Below are 15,100 nucleotides of genomic sequence, written 5' to 3'. Positions count from 1 at the left end.
CGTATATTTTACCTTTTCGGGTCTCGGTTCGGTTCCGTATATAAACCGAGAAAACCGAAAATTAGACCGAACCGAGTAAATACTATAAATCATATATAAATGCTAGTGGGATCTTCCACTTATTTAGGAAACAAGATGTAGATATTACTATTTTTTATTAGCATATCACATATTATATACATAAACTTTTTTGATAGCCTTTTTCTCCAAGTTAATTTCAAACTTAATAACCGTAAACAATCTTTATTGTCGTCGAAAGGAAAGATTAAGTAAGTGACTAACAGTATACCTTCGTTTTATCATCATCAACGTAGTATGTGAATACGTGATTAGCTATTCTTCTTTCATGTGTGTCAATATGTCATCATGTACAGATGTATGTATATATATATATATATACACATACATACGTACTTGTGTAATTTGATTTGAAAAACTATTATGTACTATTGTAAATTGTGAAGTGATTTACATTTTTTAAGTGTCCATCCATCTGCTCACCAATTTCTTCTTCACCTTGATGATTTTCATGTTAAATGACTAGGTTTGGTCCAATCTATCAACCCGACAAACCCGACTATAAACCGAACATGAACCGGACCGAGGACATTGGTTCGGTCCTCAGTTCTATTTTTTTGCATTTCTGGTTTTCGGTTCGGTCTTATAAATACGCAGTTCAGTCCGGTTCTTGGACCGTGAACACCCCTAAACGCTCTGGGCTACCGTGATAAAACTACATTACGAGTAATTTTTATTTAACAAACATAGTCATTACTAACTCAACCCCGGTCGTGTACAGTTCTCGATAACATTGTCCTCCCATCTAGTTTCTTCACTTTTAGTTCCCCTCACTGCCTGTGACCTAACTCCTATCACCAACCACTATCGCACATCCACACCTGCCACATCACACATTCTCATTCGTCGGTCACTCAATCAACCCACCACACTTTCATATCATCATAAAACGACAAACAGAATATATTATAGAAAAATATGATGTAATCCATAAGTAAAGTGATTCTCAATCTGTATATTTTTACTGATGAATACCTATAGATATGATGAATTGACATTATTATTTATTTATATATTTATTTTAATTTTAATCTGACGAAATAAGGAAGCTTTGATCTCGTTTAATAACAATAATTGAGGGAAAAAAACGATCCGGTGATTTAGTTTTAGGTTTAAACTTAATTAATTATCCTTCTTATTAAATTAATTTTGATTAATTTATATTAAGGCATAATGACCGGTGGTGACGGTGACGGAGATGTTACCGCAGCTCCGCCGCTAGACTGGAAATTTTCTCAGGTGTTCGGTGAACGCACCGCCGGTGAAGAAGTACAAGAAGGTAAACTATATATATACTTAATACTTAATCATATATATATATATAAAAATATATCTTAGTTAGGGTTTGGTTATATATATATATATATATATAGTGTGTGTGTGTGTGTGTGTGTGTGTGTGTGTGATCTAATATTTAGATCGATGCATTGATTGATTGATGATTTGAGAATATCTAAATTAGGCTGTGTTTATATTAATGCTTGTTGTACTTTGATTAAGTTATTGAGCTTAAATCAATTATAAAGGACAATAATTTAGATTGTAGGTTGATCAACTTACTTTTAATTTAGTTTAATTTATTTTTTTTCCTATTAAGTTATTGAAATGCATGTTTTATATTGAGGTGATTTTAAGCATTTGGAAGATTTAAGCAATCATTTGAAGTTATATTAGTAGGTAGCTAACCATTGTGTATACAAGCAGGGTATATGTGATCATATATGTTATCATTGTGTTTTGTATTGGACTGGATTTTTAGTTCGCTTTGTAAATAGGTAATCTAGTAGGGCTTTGATCTGTTGTGGTGTATCTTGTGTGTAAGTCCGAGCTCATTAATAAGTGTAAGTGGTTATTCTGATGGTATTGGGCATTTTTGAATGAATATAATACTTTGAGACCTAGGACAAGCTACGTAGAGGTGTTGTAACGTTGGAATTTTTTTTATCTTTCTGTAAAGATGACATTACCTTTTTAGGTTTGACGGGAGGAGATCCCCATGTGAACATAATAGAGTTAGGCATATTCGGAAACCAAATTGTCGCTTTTCCAAGAGATTCATTGTTCATGATTGGAAATATTTTATACGAACATGTATACTAAAATTTGAAACATGGTAGTAAATTGTTAACTATTGGTACTTTTAGAAGCTTCACATCTATTTTTTGCCTTGTTGGTGACCTATGAAGATCATATTATTCTTGATTCGTCATGTTCACGATGTTTATGACGTACTAAGTTGTTCAAGTTGTTGGTTATCTGCCAAGATTTTCCTGTATGCAATAGATTTTAAGATTTAACTGCTAAGTATATGGAATCTTGCAAATGTTGCCATGTTACTATGGCTGGCAAAAGAAGGTGAATCTATGTGGACTAAAATTGTTGCCACAAATATTAGAGACAGATACAAAGTGATCATGTGCATAAAGTGTAACTTTTCTTTTTTGCAATTTGTGTTGTAGTTGATATCATATCTGCTATAGAGTTTGATAAAAGCGGTGACCATCTTGCAACTGGTGATCGTGGGGGAAGGGTGGTATTATTCGAGAGGACTGATGCAAGAGAGGTTAGTAGTACCAGAATTGATAATGATTTTTGAGTATCTACTTTGTTCCTTGTGTTTCGATTTTCCTTTTCTTTTGTTCCAAGGTCGTGTAATTTATCATTTATGTATCGTAATGGGTACTTCATTGTATAGCATGGTGGAAGCAGAAAGGATTTAGAGAAGGCTGATTATCCCAGTAGTCGGCATCCGGAGTTTCGTTACAAAACTGAGTTCCAGAGTCATGAACCTGAGGTACTTTTTGTTTGTTCATGATGATAATCTTATTACTAGAGTCTGATGAACAATCTATTAAAATATTCTTTCAACCTTTGCATTAGTTTGATTATTTGAAGAGTTTGGAGATTGAGGAGAAAATTAATAAAATCAGATGGTGCCAAACAGCTAATGGTGCTCTTTTTCTTTTGTCTACCAATGACAAAACTATCAAATATTGGAAGGTAGGTATTTTGATTTAGATTGCTTCTTTTTTTTTTTTGTTTCTTAGTGTGACAGGTTCATTATGTAGCAAAATTATGTTGACCATTCAGGTTCAAGAAAAGAAGGTTAAGAAAATTGCGGAGATAAATTTGGACACTTCCAAAGCTGTTGGAAATGGAAGTATAGGCAATTCTAGTGTTTCTTTGAGCCATAAGTCTTCACATACAGCAAATGGAGAGTGCACGGATAATACTTACGCTAGTTTGAACAAGGACTTTTCTTCCTTAGGGGCACTCCAGTCATTGCGTTTACCTGTGGTAGTTGTACTTAACTTATGATTTATTAGCTTTGCACACATCTTGCATTAATTGCTAATAATGATATCAGCCTTATCCCGAACATAAGGATTTTTCATCATTCTATCGGTTTAAATTTATCTTACTGCAAATGTCCCTTCACTAGTACTGAAACCTATGTGTTTTCTTACCTGAGAATTCTGACTATTGTCAGTTATAATTTGACTTTGTTTCTTTTCGGTGTAGTATAATGTGACAATATATTTTTGTAGGTAACTAGTAATGAGACAAGCCTTGTTGCAAGATGTAGAAGAGTGTATGCTCATGCACATGATTATCATATCAATTCTATCTCAAATAACAGGTTTGGATGCATAATTTTTGATCATGTTATTGTGTGCATGACTTGGATAAATGTACTCAACTTGTATTGATCTACTCTTCATTGGTTGCATCTACTTATCATATAAGCTGGAGTAAACTTTGTCTATATATCATAGTAGTAACTCATATAATCATCATTACTCTAGTTTTCTCATCATATATCCGTTGTACAAGTCTGTTTGCTTACTATAGTAACAAAACTTGCTTCTAAGACTTCTTTAGTCATTAGACATTAATATACCATTATGTGTCAAAAAAAAGTTTTTTTTGCGCGTTATTCTACTTTACAAATAGTGCATAGTGCATCATCTGATTTTTGAGTCTTCCTGAAAACCCCGCCAATGGTTAGCATTACCATTCTTGGCTGGTTTCCTGAAATATGCAATAACTTTTTCATTTGTTTTCATGCTGTTATACTAGACTTGGCACTTTTCAACCCGTCGTCAAATGAATAGATTGGTTTGGGCCATGTTGTATCTTGTAAGGCTCAATCAGGCGAAATTTAAGAAAATTCTTACAAAGAAACATGTAAGAAGGGTTAAGTTACTTGAATGCATACAAACTACGTATTTAATGAATTATATCTCTTAAATCATCATATTCTAAAAAGCTAGAGTATTATTATTAAATGTGATTTTTTGCAATTGTAATTGAGACTCTAGTTATTGTTATTATTATTCTTATTTTTATAACAAAACTGAGAACTCCACAAAAATAAAGGTTTTCTGATCATTTCAAGTTTTCAACTTGACCCAATCACCCAAATAACCGTCCTGATTAGTTACCTGATCCTTCCTGATTCACTCATTTATCTGTCTCTATGTCATATATATCTGCTATTCACCTTATTGTAGTTTTCTAAACATTCTTTAAATCCCTTCCTATGTTCCCTTCCTCTGCATTAGTGATGGTGAAACATTCATCTCGGCTGATGATCTTCGGATTAACCTTTGGAATTTGGAAATTAGCAATCAAAGTTTCAACATTGTTGATGTTAAGCCTGCGAATATGGAGGACCTCACTGGTATGGATCGAGCAAGTAATATTGTGGTGCATTAATGGAGGCATATACTTCATCTGATTATTAATATCTATATTTTTGCATACTTGCAGAGGTGATTACATCAGCTGAGTTTCATCCTACTCACTGCAACACACTAGCATATAGTAGCTCAAAAGGGTCCATTCGCCTTATTGATTTGCGTCAATCTGCCTTGTGTGATAGACACTCTAAATTGTAAGTATTTTTTGGGACATATAATTGGAACATCATTAGAATCGTAGTAATCACTGTCACATCTTTGTAGGTTTGAAGAACAAGAATCACCTGGTTCAAGATCTTTCTTCACTGAGATAATAGCTTCTATTTCTGATATTAAGTTCGGAAGGGAAGGAAGATATATACTAAGCCGTGACTACATGACCCTTAAGGTTTGTGATTCTAGTTCGCAAGCAAAATCTTTACTAAAGGTTGCCGAAATGGGGTCAGATATAGGTGAAAATGGTTGATTTTTTGTACGGGGAAGATCCCATTGATGTGGAGCTCTTTTTTGTCCAAAGTTAGTAGGAATGTATAGTACATTATTATTGTTGGAGATAAAGAAGTAACTTGATAAGCAAATTACTTGTAAGTAACATGATCTCACATAAAATTACAGAATACTATGTATCTTATTGAAAGGAAAAACATGGCCTCCTATTATATAGGCACCTCATCGATGAAACTGGCAAAATGCCGAGGACTATGAAACGTAATAGTTGGATATCTACTTCAGTTAAAACCTAAAACTAAGTTTAAATGAGCTTTCCTTTCAACAATCAGTGTCATATTACAAATGGTATGTTGTTATGAGTAATATTCTAAATGCCTAAAGCCATGAATAGAATGTTTTAGGAGGTTTTATGCATTAAAAGGAAGATACTTTGGCCAAGTTTTGGCCTGTCTGCCTATTTTCTTCTGAGCTATTATTTATTATTTTATCGATTGACCCGTTGGAGATAATCGACCCATTCGTGAGTAAATGTGCCATGGTTCGATCCTCCAGTATATGCCTTGGTATACTGTAGTGAGCGTTGTGGTCATGTTGTTCAATGGAAGAAGTATCTTACGTTATGTTACAAAATTTATAATTGGTTTGTGCAGTTATGGGACATCAATATGGACTCTGGTCCAGTTTCAACCTTTCAAGTTCACGAATATTTAAGACCTAAGGTAGATATCTTGACTTCCTGTTATAAAAAAGTTTGCTATTATATTTGTTTTTTTTTTTTTTTGCACTGAGGTCGTTGATATCCTGAATTATGAATCTGCAGCTTTGTGACTTGTATGAAAATGATTCAATTTTTGATAAGTTTGAGTGCTGTCTAAGTGGCGATGGTCAACGTGTAGCAACTGGTTCTTACAGGTAACGCCTATCTTGAATTTATCAATGTTCATTCTTTTTACCTCTCACTCACTTGGTTTGTCAATATGATTTCAGCAATCTGTTCCGTGTATTTGGCTCTGGTCCCAGCAGTTCGGAAGCTACTACCCTGGAAGCTAGCAAAAATCCAATGAGGTAATAATACACTACTGTTCCCTAGACTTGTATTGGATAGTCTATAGGTACTGAGTTAGACAGGTCGGATCAAGACATGTTATGTTGACTGGAGATTGTTTTTTTCTAGGGGTAGCCATACATGGTATCGGGTGTGTAGGGTAACAAGTCAAAAAGGGATTGGGTAGTGTGGGCTGGTCGAGTCAGGTTGGTCAAGCTGCAATAGTTTTTTATCTTGTTTCCTTATAGATAGTTAATGTAAATAATTACTGCTAAATGCCTAAACATGATTACACAAACTATCTACTTACAAAAATAACCTAAACTTCTTTTAATAAAGCATTCCAAAGGGTTGGCATTTGAAAGTACTTTGGATGTCTTGCAACCCTTTTGACCCACTTTTATGTTCCCTTTATGGTTACATGTTTTCAATTAATCCACATGACCATTTAAGAGATTTACCATATCTTGAATTGACCCCTTTTTATGTTAATGGGTTAAAATTACCGCCTGTGCTACTTTGGTCCACTTTAAGAAAGGCTCTAACCAAGTTATATATCAGATATTATTTTGGGTAAAGGGGATCACCCTGGTTAGCTTATATCAGATATTTTTACAGAGTGATAACTAACTATTAGTAGATCTAATTACGAAAGCTTACATCAAAGTTGCGGTTAAATATTTTTCTGGATTTTGAAATTTTTTTGTAGGAGACAAGTGCAGACCCCTTCAAGGCCTTCAAGGTCACTAAGCAGCAGCATAACCCGTGTTGTTAGGCGAGGTTAGTTATCTCTTATCTTATGCCATCAATGATCATATCTGGTACCAAATTAAGTTGATCTTCAATATATTTAGGAGGAGAGAGCCCAGGAAATGATGCAAATGGGAACTCCTTTGATTTCTCAACAAAGTTGCTCCACCTAGCATGGCATCCTACTGAGAACTCTATAGCCTGTGCTGCTGCAAACAGCTTGTACATGTACTATGCATAAACCATGATTCCATCCCATGAAATGACGTCAGTTTTTCACGACTTTTGTTGGTCTACTTGGATCATCCATCGAAAGTTCCCGCAAAACTTGGATCAGGGTTCCAGAAGCTTTTATAAACATTCATGGAAACAAAGCAATATGACTGGTTTGCTGGTGACAAAATGTCCTTCTCCACGAATGTTGACCCTCTTGTTATCCTCCCAGTTTTCTGCTTCAACCCTCCATTCTTTCTTTTTCTTTTTTGACAAAAAGTTAGATTTATTGCAACAGGGATATTCTTGTTTTGTTTGTTTGTGTTATTCTGGGTTGAAGTAGCGAAAACATAGTGGGATTGTAGCCGAGAAAAGGATGGATGTCAGAATATATATTGCGCTTAGGGGTTAAAGTTAAGATGTAGTTTTAGTTGGGAAGGAGCTTTGCTGCTTGCTTGCAATGCAGGCCATTAAAGTTTATATATTACTTTTATTATCATCACATCATAAGTATTATTATTCTCACACAATATAGATTCTTTGGAATATTGGATGATATTGTTCTTTTCTTTTGGTTATTGATAGATTTTCAGTTTTATTGTAAAAGAAAACCGAGTTTTGAAACAAGTTTAACTCCTCTATATGTTTTTTTTTCTTTTTTTCTTCTTTCTTTCTGTTCTAGTTTGGTTGATGTTTTTGCATTTAATACACTGGTTCTCTTTCTGAACTTGTTAGGTTTATGCTTTTCAAATGACACATTTATGTTCCCGTGTTCAGGTTCTACTCGACTCTTGGATTTATACATTAATCAACTTAACATTATAGTCACAATTTCTTAATTTAACTACTTATCCAAATAAGAATAAAGGCGCCATAAGAGCTGGTCCTAATTGACAACCACAGAGGGTTCTGACAGTTGACATTAAGAGCTGGTCCTAATTGACATCTACCTTATCCCATTTTAAAAAGTCAAGTGTTATAAATGGGGGCTGAGGTAGGATAATGTTAAATTTAATACTCCCTACTATACAATATGGTAATGTTTACGATTATTATGTTAGTAAAATTATATGTTATCTATAATGATTACTCTTATGGATCTAATTGTATACAAGAGAGAAATTCTGACTAATGGTAGCATACCGACAAAATTACTTAGACAGGTTGGCATCTTGATAGGATTTGCCCTGTCGATGCCATTTCTTTCGTCTTTGTTTTTTTCCTAAATGTTGAAAACACATGTTATTTATACCAACGACTTTCTTCTATGATTACAGTAATTAATTGAAGAGTTTAGATTTCATTGCTCGGCTACATGCTGTAGATTTTGTTTCTTGACTTTTCTTCACTCCTTTTATACTCGTAATATAATCAGAATAAGTTAATAATTAACTTTTTGGCTATTGAACTTATAATAAGACATAAGATCAAGACATGTATTCAAGCCAACAGATAACTGAAAAGTGGAAGACAAGCTATGAATCATGTATTAGTGAATAACTATAATCTTGACTTATCAAACAACATAAATCTTTTACATTCACGGACTTTACTATCATCGTCTGGCTTGTGATTAACACACAATAAGTTATTTTATATAACAATAAACGTTGTTCAAAATAATCAATAACCGTCATATAAAACATTCCTTTTACAAATGAACTGTAGTGGTTAAAAATTCAAAATATTACTAGTTTATAAAACCAAAGTGTATAGTTATTGTATGTTATATGTAACATAGCTAAATGAGTGAGTAAATGTATGAGATTTTCTTTCAATCCAAATTATTTGGATGAGATGGTTTATTATATTAGTTTCCGTTTAAAAAAAATTTATTGGAAGTTAATACTTTTCTTTCATGATTATTTTGAAACTTTTCTCTTATTACCATCCAAAGATTCAACCGGAAAGAAAGTTAATTTTAAAAATGCTAAACCAGCATGAATCCGATCTATATACCGGGTTTATATGTAGAGAGGTATGATTTCAATGTCGACCACAAGTAATCAAGTCAAAATCCAACATGAGAAACACTGCCCGCTGCTTGTTTCACGCGGACTCTAATTTAATAATTCCATCAAAATAATAAAATACGAGTACTATATATACATATATCCTTTCTGCCTCATTACTGTATTTCTCCAAATTTCATTCCATCATCCAAAGATAAAAATAATACAATAAAATGCATCACGATCTCTGAACAAACAAAGCGATTCATGATCCTCATAATCTTCATCATCAACTGAAATTGAAATAGAAATGAACAACCATCCGCAATTTCCGGAACACGAGCATCTAAACTGTCCAAGATGCGATTCAAGCAACACTAAATTCTGCTATTACAATAACTACAATCTGCTGCAGCCACGTCATTACTGTAAAAACTGCCGTCGTTATTGGACTAAAGGCGGCACCCTCCGTAAAATCCCCGTCGGAGGCGGTACTCGGAAATCACCAGCCACCAAACCATCGTCTAGTAAACGTCTGGCCGCTGATTCTTCACCGGCGACTACTCCGCCAGCTCAGCTTGTGAAGGCAGAACCATCTTCTTCTGCTTCTTCATCTTGTGGAGTTTTTGACTTTAGTAATAATAAAAATAATAATAATAATAATAATAAAAGTAGTAGTAGTAATATAAGATCGGAAGATGGTGGTGTGAGCGGAGGAGGTCCGGCGACCAATCTTTCTATTTTTACGCCAGGTCTCAACTTGTAATGAAGAGTACGTATTTTATTATGTTTTAGATTTACAAAAAAAAAAAAAAGGATGATTATTAATTAATTTAGTTTTGGCCGGGTGGTAGTTGTTGGATATATGCCCGGTGTTATCTGAATTTATATATTATGATCAACATGTGAATGTGAATCTTATTCATATCTATATCTATGTAGTCTATTAGTTTTCTGTATTTCCTGAACTTGGGGACTTCTTTACAAAGAAACCAGACTTATAATAATAAGCACATACATTTCATAAATAATTTCAATGGTCAAAAAATATTGTCCAATAAAGCAAAATCCTGTTTTGTTAAATATACTTACACCTGATTGGATTTTTACTGGTTTTTCATTATTGAAGGGATGGTTGAGATATGGTTAATTGGTTGAAACTGAATATATGATTCTAGCCTGGAGCTTTTCCAACATATATAATGTTGCTCTAAATAAAGCCGACACATCTTTTAGACGTTTTGATTATTTTTGGTGTCGAATTTCACAATTGCATCATCAATACACAAATTTCACAATTGCAGCATCAAATCATCCATATTTTAATGTGTTTATACAACCTACGACTACGTACAACTGTTTTGTTAAGCTTAGTTCTTAATCTATTCAGTTCCATCATACTATTGACCAGATCCTCCTCGGGTACCTTCGTAACAGGATGTAGAAACATTATCAAGCAACATTGCCATGGGCAAATGAGAGTTTTTAACAGCTGCGCAAGTCATGTATGCATAGGTTTTGATCAAAAAACGTTGAAGCACATTAAACACATTTGTAAAATCGTATTCTCATGGGTGTTCTTCCTCCAGTTTCTAAATTGGTGCAAAATAAATGACGCTTCCTGCTTTCAAGTTCAATAAAAATGAAGGGAACTTGAAGTAAACAACATCACATTGCAATGGAACGGCGCTTATATGTGTAAATGCAAATCATACACCAATCAGATGTAACAACAAAAAAACGTATTAACTTGTGTGTAAGAGATGGTAGATAACGATATACCTTTGTGTTATGAATTTTCGCTAGAGAATTAAAAGTCACCCAACGTGTACAAGCTCATCCATGTTAAAGCATCATATCATGTTACAACCAAACTGAACTGATACTAAAAAAAGATTGTACAATAGGACATGTGATGAACAGTATATGCATAAACCAACCATTTACCACTAAAATTAATTGCATAATTATGTTTACCATCTAACCCACATGTTAAGGACATCTGCAATGGTAATTTTATGAAATGCTTTACATGAAATGCTTTACCAGATATTCGGGTGCTTTACATGCTTTAAAACGGGATGTATATCAGCATGATCAACAAACAATTTCACGGGCACGTGCTTGATATTTTAAAAGCTGAAAGATTTGTGAATAATTTTTCAATAAAACCATGGAAAACCCACCAAACAAATTTGTAAAATCGAAATCTCCAGACCGTTCTTCACTCCATGTTCTAAGTGGGTGCAAGCTAAATGACGGTTCTTTCAATCAAATTACTCCATATTAATGGGAACAGCGTCACATGGCAATGGTACGGGACTTGTACATGTGAATGCAAAGCATATGTCAATCAAATGTAACACGAAAAGATGAATTAACTTGTAGTAGATTGCCTATCAGTCTATGTACATATACCTTTAAATTCGGGTTATGCATTTCCTCTGATGGATTAATAGCAACCCAAAGTGTACTCTGTGTAAATTAGTGTGTGTGTGTGTGTGTGTGTCACACACACACACACAAAAATACAAGACCTTTATACATGAAGTGTGGGCCAACTTGACCCAGGCATGTCGAACTTAGAGCTGACAATTTCTGACACGACACGACCTGGTCTTAACAGGTTTAGTGTTTGGCTTTAACAGGTTTCGTGTCTTAACAGGTTCGGACCTGTTAAGAAATATGTAACTCCTAAGCTGAGCCGAGTTACTTATCTAATAGCTTTTGTTTATCTAATAAGTTTTTCGATGAACTGTACCCAAAAGTTACCCCATCTTAACATGTTGACTGGCCTTGCTGACCCACCCACTTTACCATCTCTTACTAGATCGCAAACATGCATACCTCTTTAAATTGTTTCGTTATAGCTTCTTCCCTTAGCAGGACTGGATCACCATTGTCGAATTAGATCCATTTACCTACACGAATATTGATATTAGGTTGTTCTTTTGATGTTAAACAAAGTTCAACAAACGTAAAGCATGTTAGTATCAAAGGGTATGGTAATAAGATGATGAAACAGAAATGATAGACTGACCATTTTCTTGGTTGACCCAAACAACATAATGACCTGAATCTGCACATTGGTCTTCATGATCAGTCAGCACACAAACCAAATCTTACACTATAATCAATCGTGAAGTCTTACTGGATGAAACAACTGAAACATATAATAATCAAATACAATTACTCCGTATTACCAAAGTTAAGTTGACAAAACAGATGGGGTGATACAACTACAAGCTGCAGAAGTCAAGTACTCTAAAGGATTGATGAAGGGGAAGGTGGCTATTTCAACCAATGTACCGATGCTTTACCTCTAACAGGCCAATGGGTAAAACCAAAAAAATATCGCAAGAGGAAGTGTGGCAAACTGGCAACTGGATGGGACGGGTGATACGATGTGCAGATCGTATCAACGGGTTAATTAGCTCTTTATGGACTACTATAACTTTTTGTACATAAATTTGATGCGTTGTAAAAGTATTATTAAGATGTGCAGGTGTTTTTGGGGTCTACCTGCCTTTATCTGACCCGCACTAGAATCTTACCTCTTCTGATACAAACCCGTTACCGAACTTGGCTGATCCCCTGTTGAGCCACTTCTAATAAAAAGTAGTTGTATATGCCAAAGACAAAGAGACGTCAAAAGTTGATACCCTCCTATAATTGCTGAAAATTGTACTTATATAAAAAAGGAGCTTTATAAAAGGTTTTTAAACTACAATCTGTAGAAGTAGATTTAGATGATTCAGAACATCGATTTAAGGGTCCTGGATGAATAAAAAAAGAACAATGTGTATCTTACATTTGTGATAGACTGTGATCTCTATACACCAGGGTCACAGACCCATGGGATTTTATGCAATACACCACATATATGTAGATTAGACAAATCTCGGTCTATGAAGATGGACATGGCGTATTTTTTTAGGATATTGGGTTCAAAGACCATCTTTTCCGGGGAACTCAAAGCCTTTTCAACAACCACTAGCCTACCCCGTTAGAGTCAACAACGTGTATTCTAAGCAAACCATGTAATCTTGAGAAAATTAACACATGTTCATAAAACGTAACCAAATCTACGTACCTTGGCATCTTAATATTATTGTCCACAGAAGCAGAACTCTTCTCTTGGGGTGTCGGACCAGCCTTTTTACCATATCCTGATCATCTCTGAATTTCTAAACATCCATCCATATAGTACTACTCGTAATAAATATCAACAGCATTGTTATATTCCATACAAATACTAGCATGAAAAAAAAAACAAAACATAAACGCTAAACGTATTAATTAAAATTTAATTAAAACCATCGTCTAACTAAATACTCCATGGAATAAATACGTACAATCACACAATGACAAATACAATAATTAATTAATAATTATTAGATGAACAAAAGAGATACTATTAAAAGCAAAAAACTAAATAAAATAAAGAAGAGTTTACTTCAAATGCAAGAAGAGAATATATGCTAGCTACTTTCATATTGTTCCTACATTACGTTGTCCTAAATAAAGTTACAAAAAAACAATACATATATAACAAAATAAAGTGAGGGGGGAAAAAGCTAACTAACTTGTACAAAAGATATTAAAAACTTGTACATTCCCAGTGGGAAAGAACTAAATGGATAACCAACCCATCCATTATCAATTTTTTTAGAAAGAAAAAAGAAAAAAAGAAATCTAATCTTGTGGACTAGTTGCACTACCACTATTAGTTGTAACAAGTAAAAAGTAACCCAAAATAGCACAAACAGCAGCAACCAAATTTCCTTCTTTGATCAAAATCTTTCCGACCGTCCTTGTGATCTCAGACGTCAATTTCTTGCCTTCAACAACCAAAGACTTTCTTGGTTTCCCAAAAAAAGTCAACAACACCAAAACTGATATCCACGTCACCACTGTCGCAGGAACAGCCACAGCTAAAGCAGCGGCCATCGATAGGAGGCCAAACATTACACCTAATGCCACGGAGGCGTAGATCGCAGGCCACGTGGTGGATGTCTGTGAAGTAGTGGTACGGTACCATGAGAGTATTGATTTTAAGAGGTTCCATGATGATGATAATAAGATTGTGTATACGAATAAGAATAAAAACACCCATGTACGACGTTTGCTCATGATGTTTAAGAATACTAGATATGTTTTATGTTGATTATTATTTTCTACTTCTTGGTTGTTAGTATTATTATCAGCCATAGGTGGATATAGATATATAGATGATATATAGAGGTATGGAGATTTGGTGGGTTTGGGGGAGAGTGAAAGATTAGGTTGGAAAGGTTAAAGAAAGAAAGACTATGAATGAACAAAGGTAAAGGAGAAACAAAGGGGACCATTGTGTTACTCTGTGGACATCTCTAGGAACCTTTGTCTTGTTATTCTCTATATTTTTTTTACTTTATAGTATATTTTTACTTAATATAATTTATATCATATATTTAATTTAATATTTATTTATATATTTATATGTGCAAAAAAGAATGTGAGACATGTGAGAAAGTGTGTTGGGTAGAACACTTTTATGGAAATTTTGATAAAAGGGAATCTATGAAAAATGGAAACTTGAAATACTATGGAAACCAAATCTTTTACCAAAAAATCTTAACAAATGTGAGAGTATGTAAGAATTAAAGTTGAACGCAAGGAATCAATATACATGAAACAAAATCTGAACTAAGATTTACTTTAAAGATAGAGAATACAGTTTTTTTTAATTGTATTTTAAAGGGTTATAATTAGAATTACCATGATATTTGAATTTAATAATAATCAATTACAATATGTTGCCATTGGGATGTTAGTCTAGTGGTCAGGGGTTTTTTTTACAATGTGGTTCATCCTAGGAGTCTCAGGTTTGAATTCTGTCACATGTAATGTGGTGACGGATCTTAGCA

The 15,100-nt window shown here is 34.0% G+C and overlaps 3 protein-coding genes and 1 long non-coding RNA gene across 6 annotated transcripts; 2 read left to right on the top strand and 2 right to left on the bottom strand.

The window, feature by feature from the left end:
- Positions 1-1,043: 1,043 nt before the first annotated feature.
- Positions 1,044-7,866, top strand: LOC122588616 (serine/threonine protein phosphatase 2A 55 kDa regulatory subunit B beta isoform-like). 2 transcript variants are annotated; one of them, XM_043760770.1, is made up of 14 exons: positions 1,044-1,357; positions 2,538-2,641; positions 2,774-2,872; positions 2,959-3,078; positions 3,169-3,375; positions 3,627-3,718; positions 4,644-4,762; positions 4,852-4,975; positions 5,046-5,169; positions 5,882-5,950; positions 6,052-6,143; positions 6,219-6,296; positions 6,986-7,056; positions 7,131-7,866. In XM_043760770.1, the coding sequence occupies exons 1-14, from the start codon at positions 1,252-1,254 to the stop codon at positions 7,265-7,267; spliced, it is 1,542 nt and encodes a 513-aa protein (XP_043616705.1). In that variant the 5' UTR covers positions 1,044-1,251; the 3' UTR covers positions 7,268-7,866. The 2 variants fall into 2 exon arrangements, with proteins under 2 accessions (XP_043616705.1, XP_043616704.1); XM_043760769.1 differs by having other exon boundaries at positions 3,169-3,378.
- Positions 7,867-9,316: 1,450 nt separating this feature from the next.
- Positions 9,317-11,175, top strand: LOC122586795 (dof zinc finger protein DOF1.6-like). The gene is made up of 2 exons (XM_043758782.1): positions 9,317-9,943; positions 10,629-11,175. The coding sequence occupies exons 1-2, from the start codon at positions 9,502-9,504 to the stop codon at positions 10,829-10,831; spliced, it is 645 nt and encodes a 214-aa protein (XP_043614717.1). The 5' UTR covers positions 9,317-9,501; the 3' UTR covers positions 10,832-11,175.
- Positions 11,176-11,199: 24 nt separating this feature from the next.
- On the bottom strand, positions 11,200-13,301 carry LOC122586797. 2 transcript variants are annotated; one of them, XR_006322075.1, is made up of 4 exons: positions 13,285-13,301; positions 12,232-12,799; positions 12,039-12,112; positions 11,200-11,513 (listed from the first exon to the last, which is right to left on the bottom strand). It is a non-coding gene; the product is annotated as an uncharacterized LOC122586797 (long non-coding RNA). The 2 variants fall into 2 exon arrangements; XR_006322074.1 differs by lacking the exon at positions 13,285-13,301 and having other exon boundaries at positions 12,232-13,236.
- A 322-nt stretch (positions 13,302-13,623) lies between these two features.
- Positions 13,624-14,539, bottom strand: LOC122586796. Its single transcript, XM_043758783.1, has one exon. The coding sequence runs from the start codon at positions 14,400-14,402 to the stop codon at positions 13,887-13,889; it is 516 nt and encodes a 171-aa protein (XP_043614718.1). The 5' UTR covers positions 14,403-14,539; the 3' UTR covers positions 13,624-13,886.
- Positions 14,540-15,100: the final 561 nt, after the last annotated feature.

Source organism: Erigeron canadensis, chromosome 2 (genome assembly GCF_010389155.1).
Source record: "Erigeron canadensis isolate Cc75 chromosome 2, C_canadensis_v1, whole genome shotgun sequence".
Lineage (NCBI taxonomy): Eukaryota > Viridiplantae > Streptophyta > Magnoliopsida > Asterales > Asteraceae > Erigeron > Erigeron canadensis.
This window is presented reverse-complemented; position numbering and strand designations above follow the sequence as displayed.

Bases quoted from the DNA above. Each gene is read 5' to 3' on its own strand.
- LOC122586796 (XM_043758783.1), bottom strand. From the start codon at position 14,402: ATGGCTGATAATAATACTAACAACCAAGAAGTAGAAAATAATAATCAA.
- LOC122588616 (XM_043760769.1), top strand. From the start codon at position 1,252: ATGACCGGTGGTGACGGTGACGGAGATGTTACCGCAGCTCCGCCGCTA. The intron at 2,873-2,958 runs GTACTTTTTGTT...CCTTTGCATTAG, and splicing joins TCCAGAGTCATGAACCTGAG to TTTGATTATTTGAAGAGTTT. The intron at 6,297-6,985 runs GTAATAATACAC...ATTTTTTTGTAG, and splicing joins GCTAGCAAAAATCCAATGAG to GAGACAAGTGCAGACCCCTT.
- LOC122586795 (XM_043758782.1), top strand. From the start codon at position 9,502: ATGAACAACCATCCGCAATTTCCGGAACACGAGCATCTAAACTGTCCA. The intron at 9,944-10,628 runs GTCTCAACTTGT...CCTTCGTAACAG, and splicing joins TCTTTCTATTTTTACGCCAG to GATGTAGAAACATTATCAAG.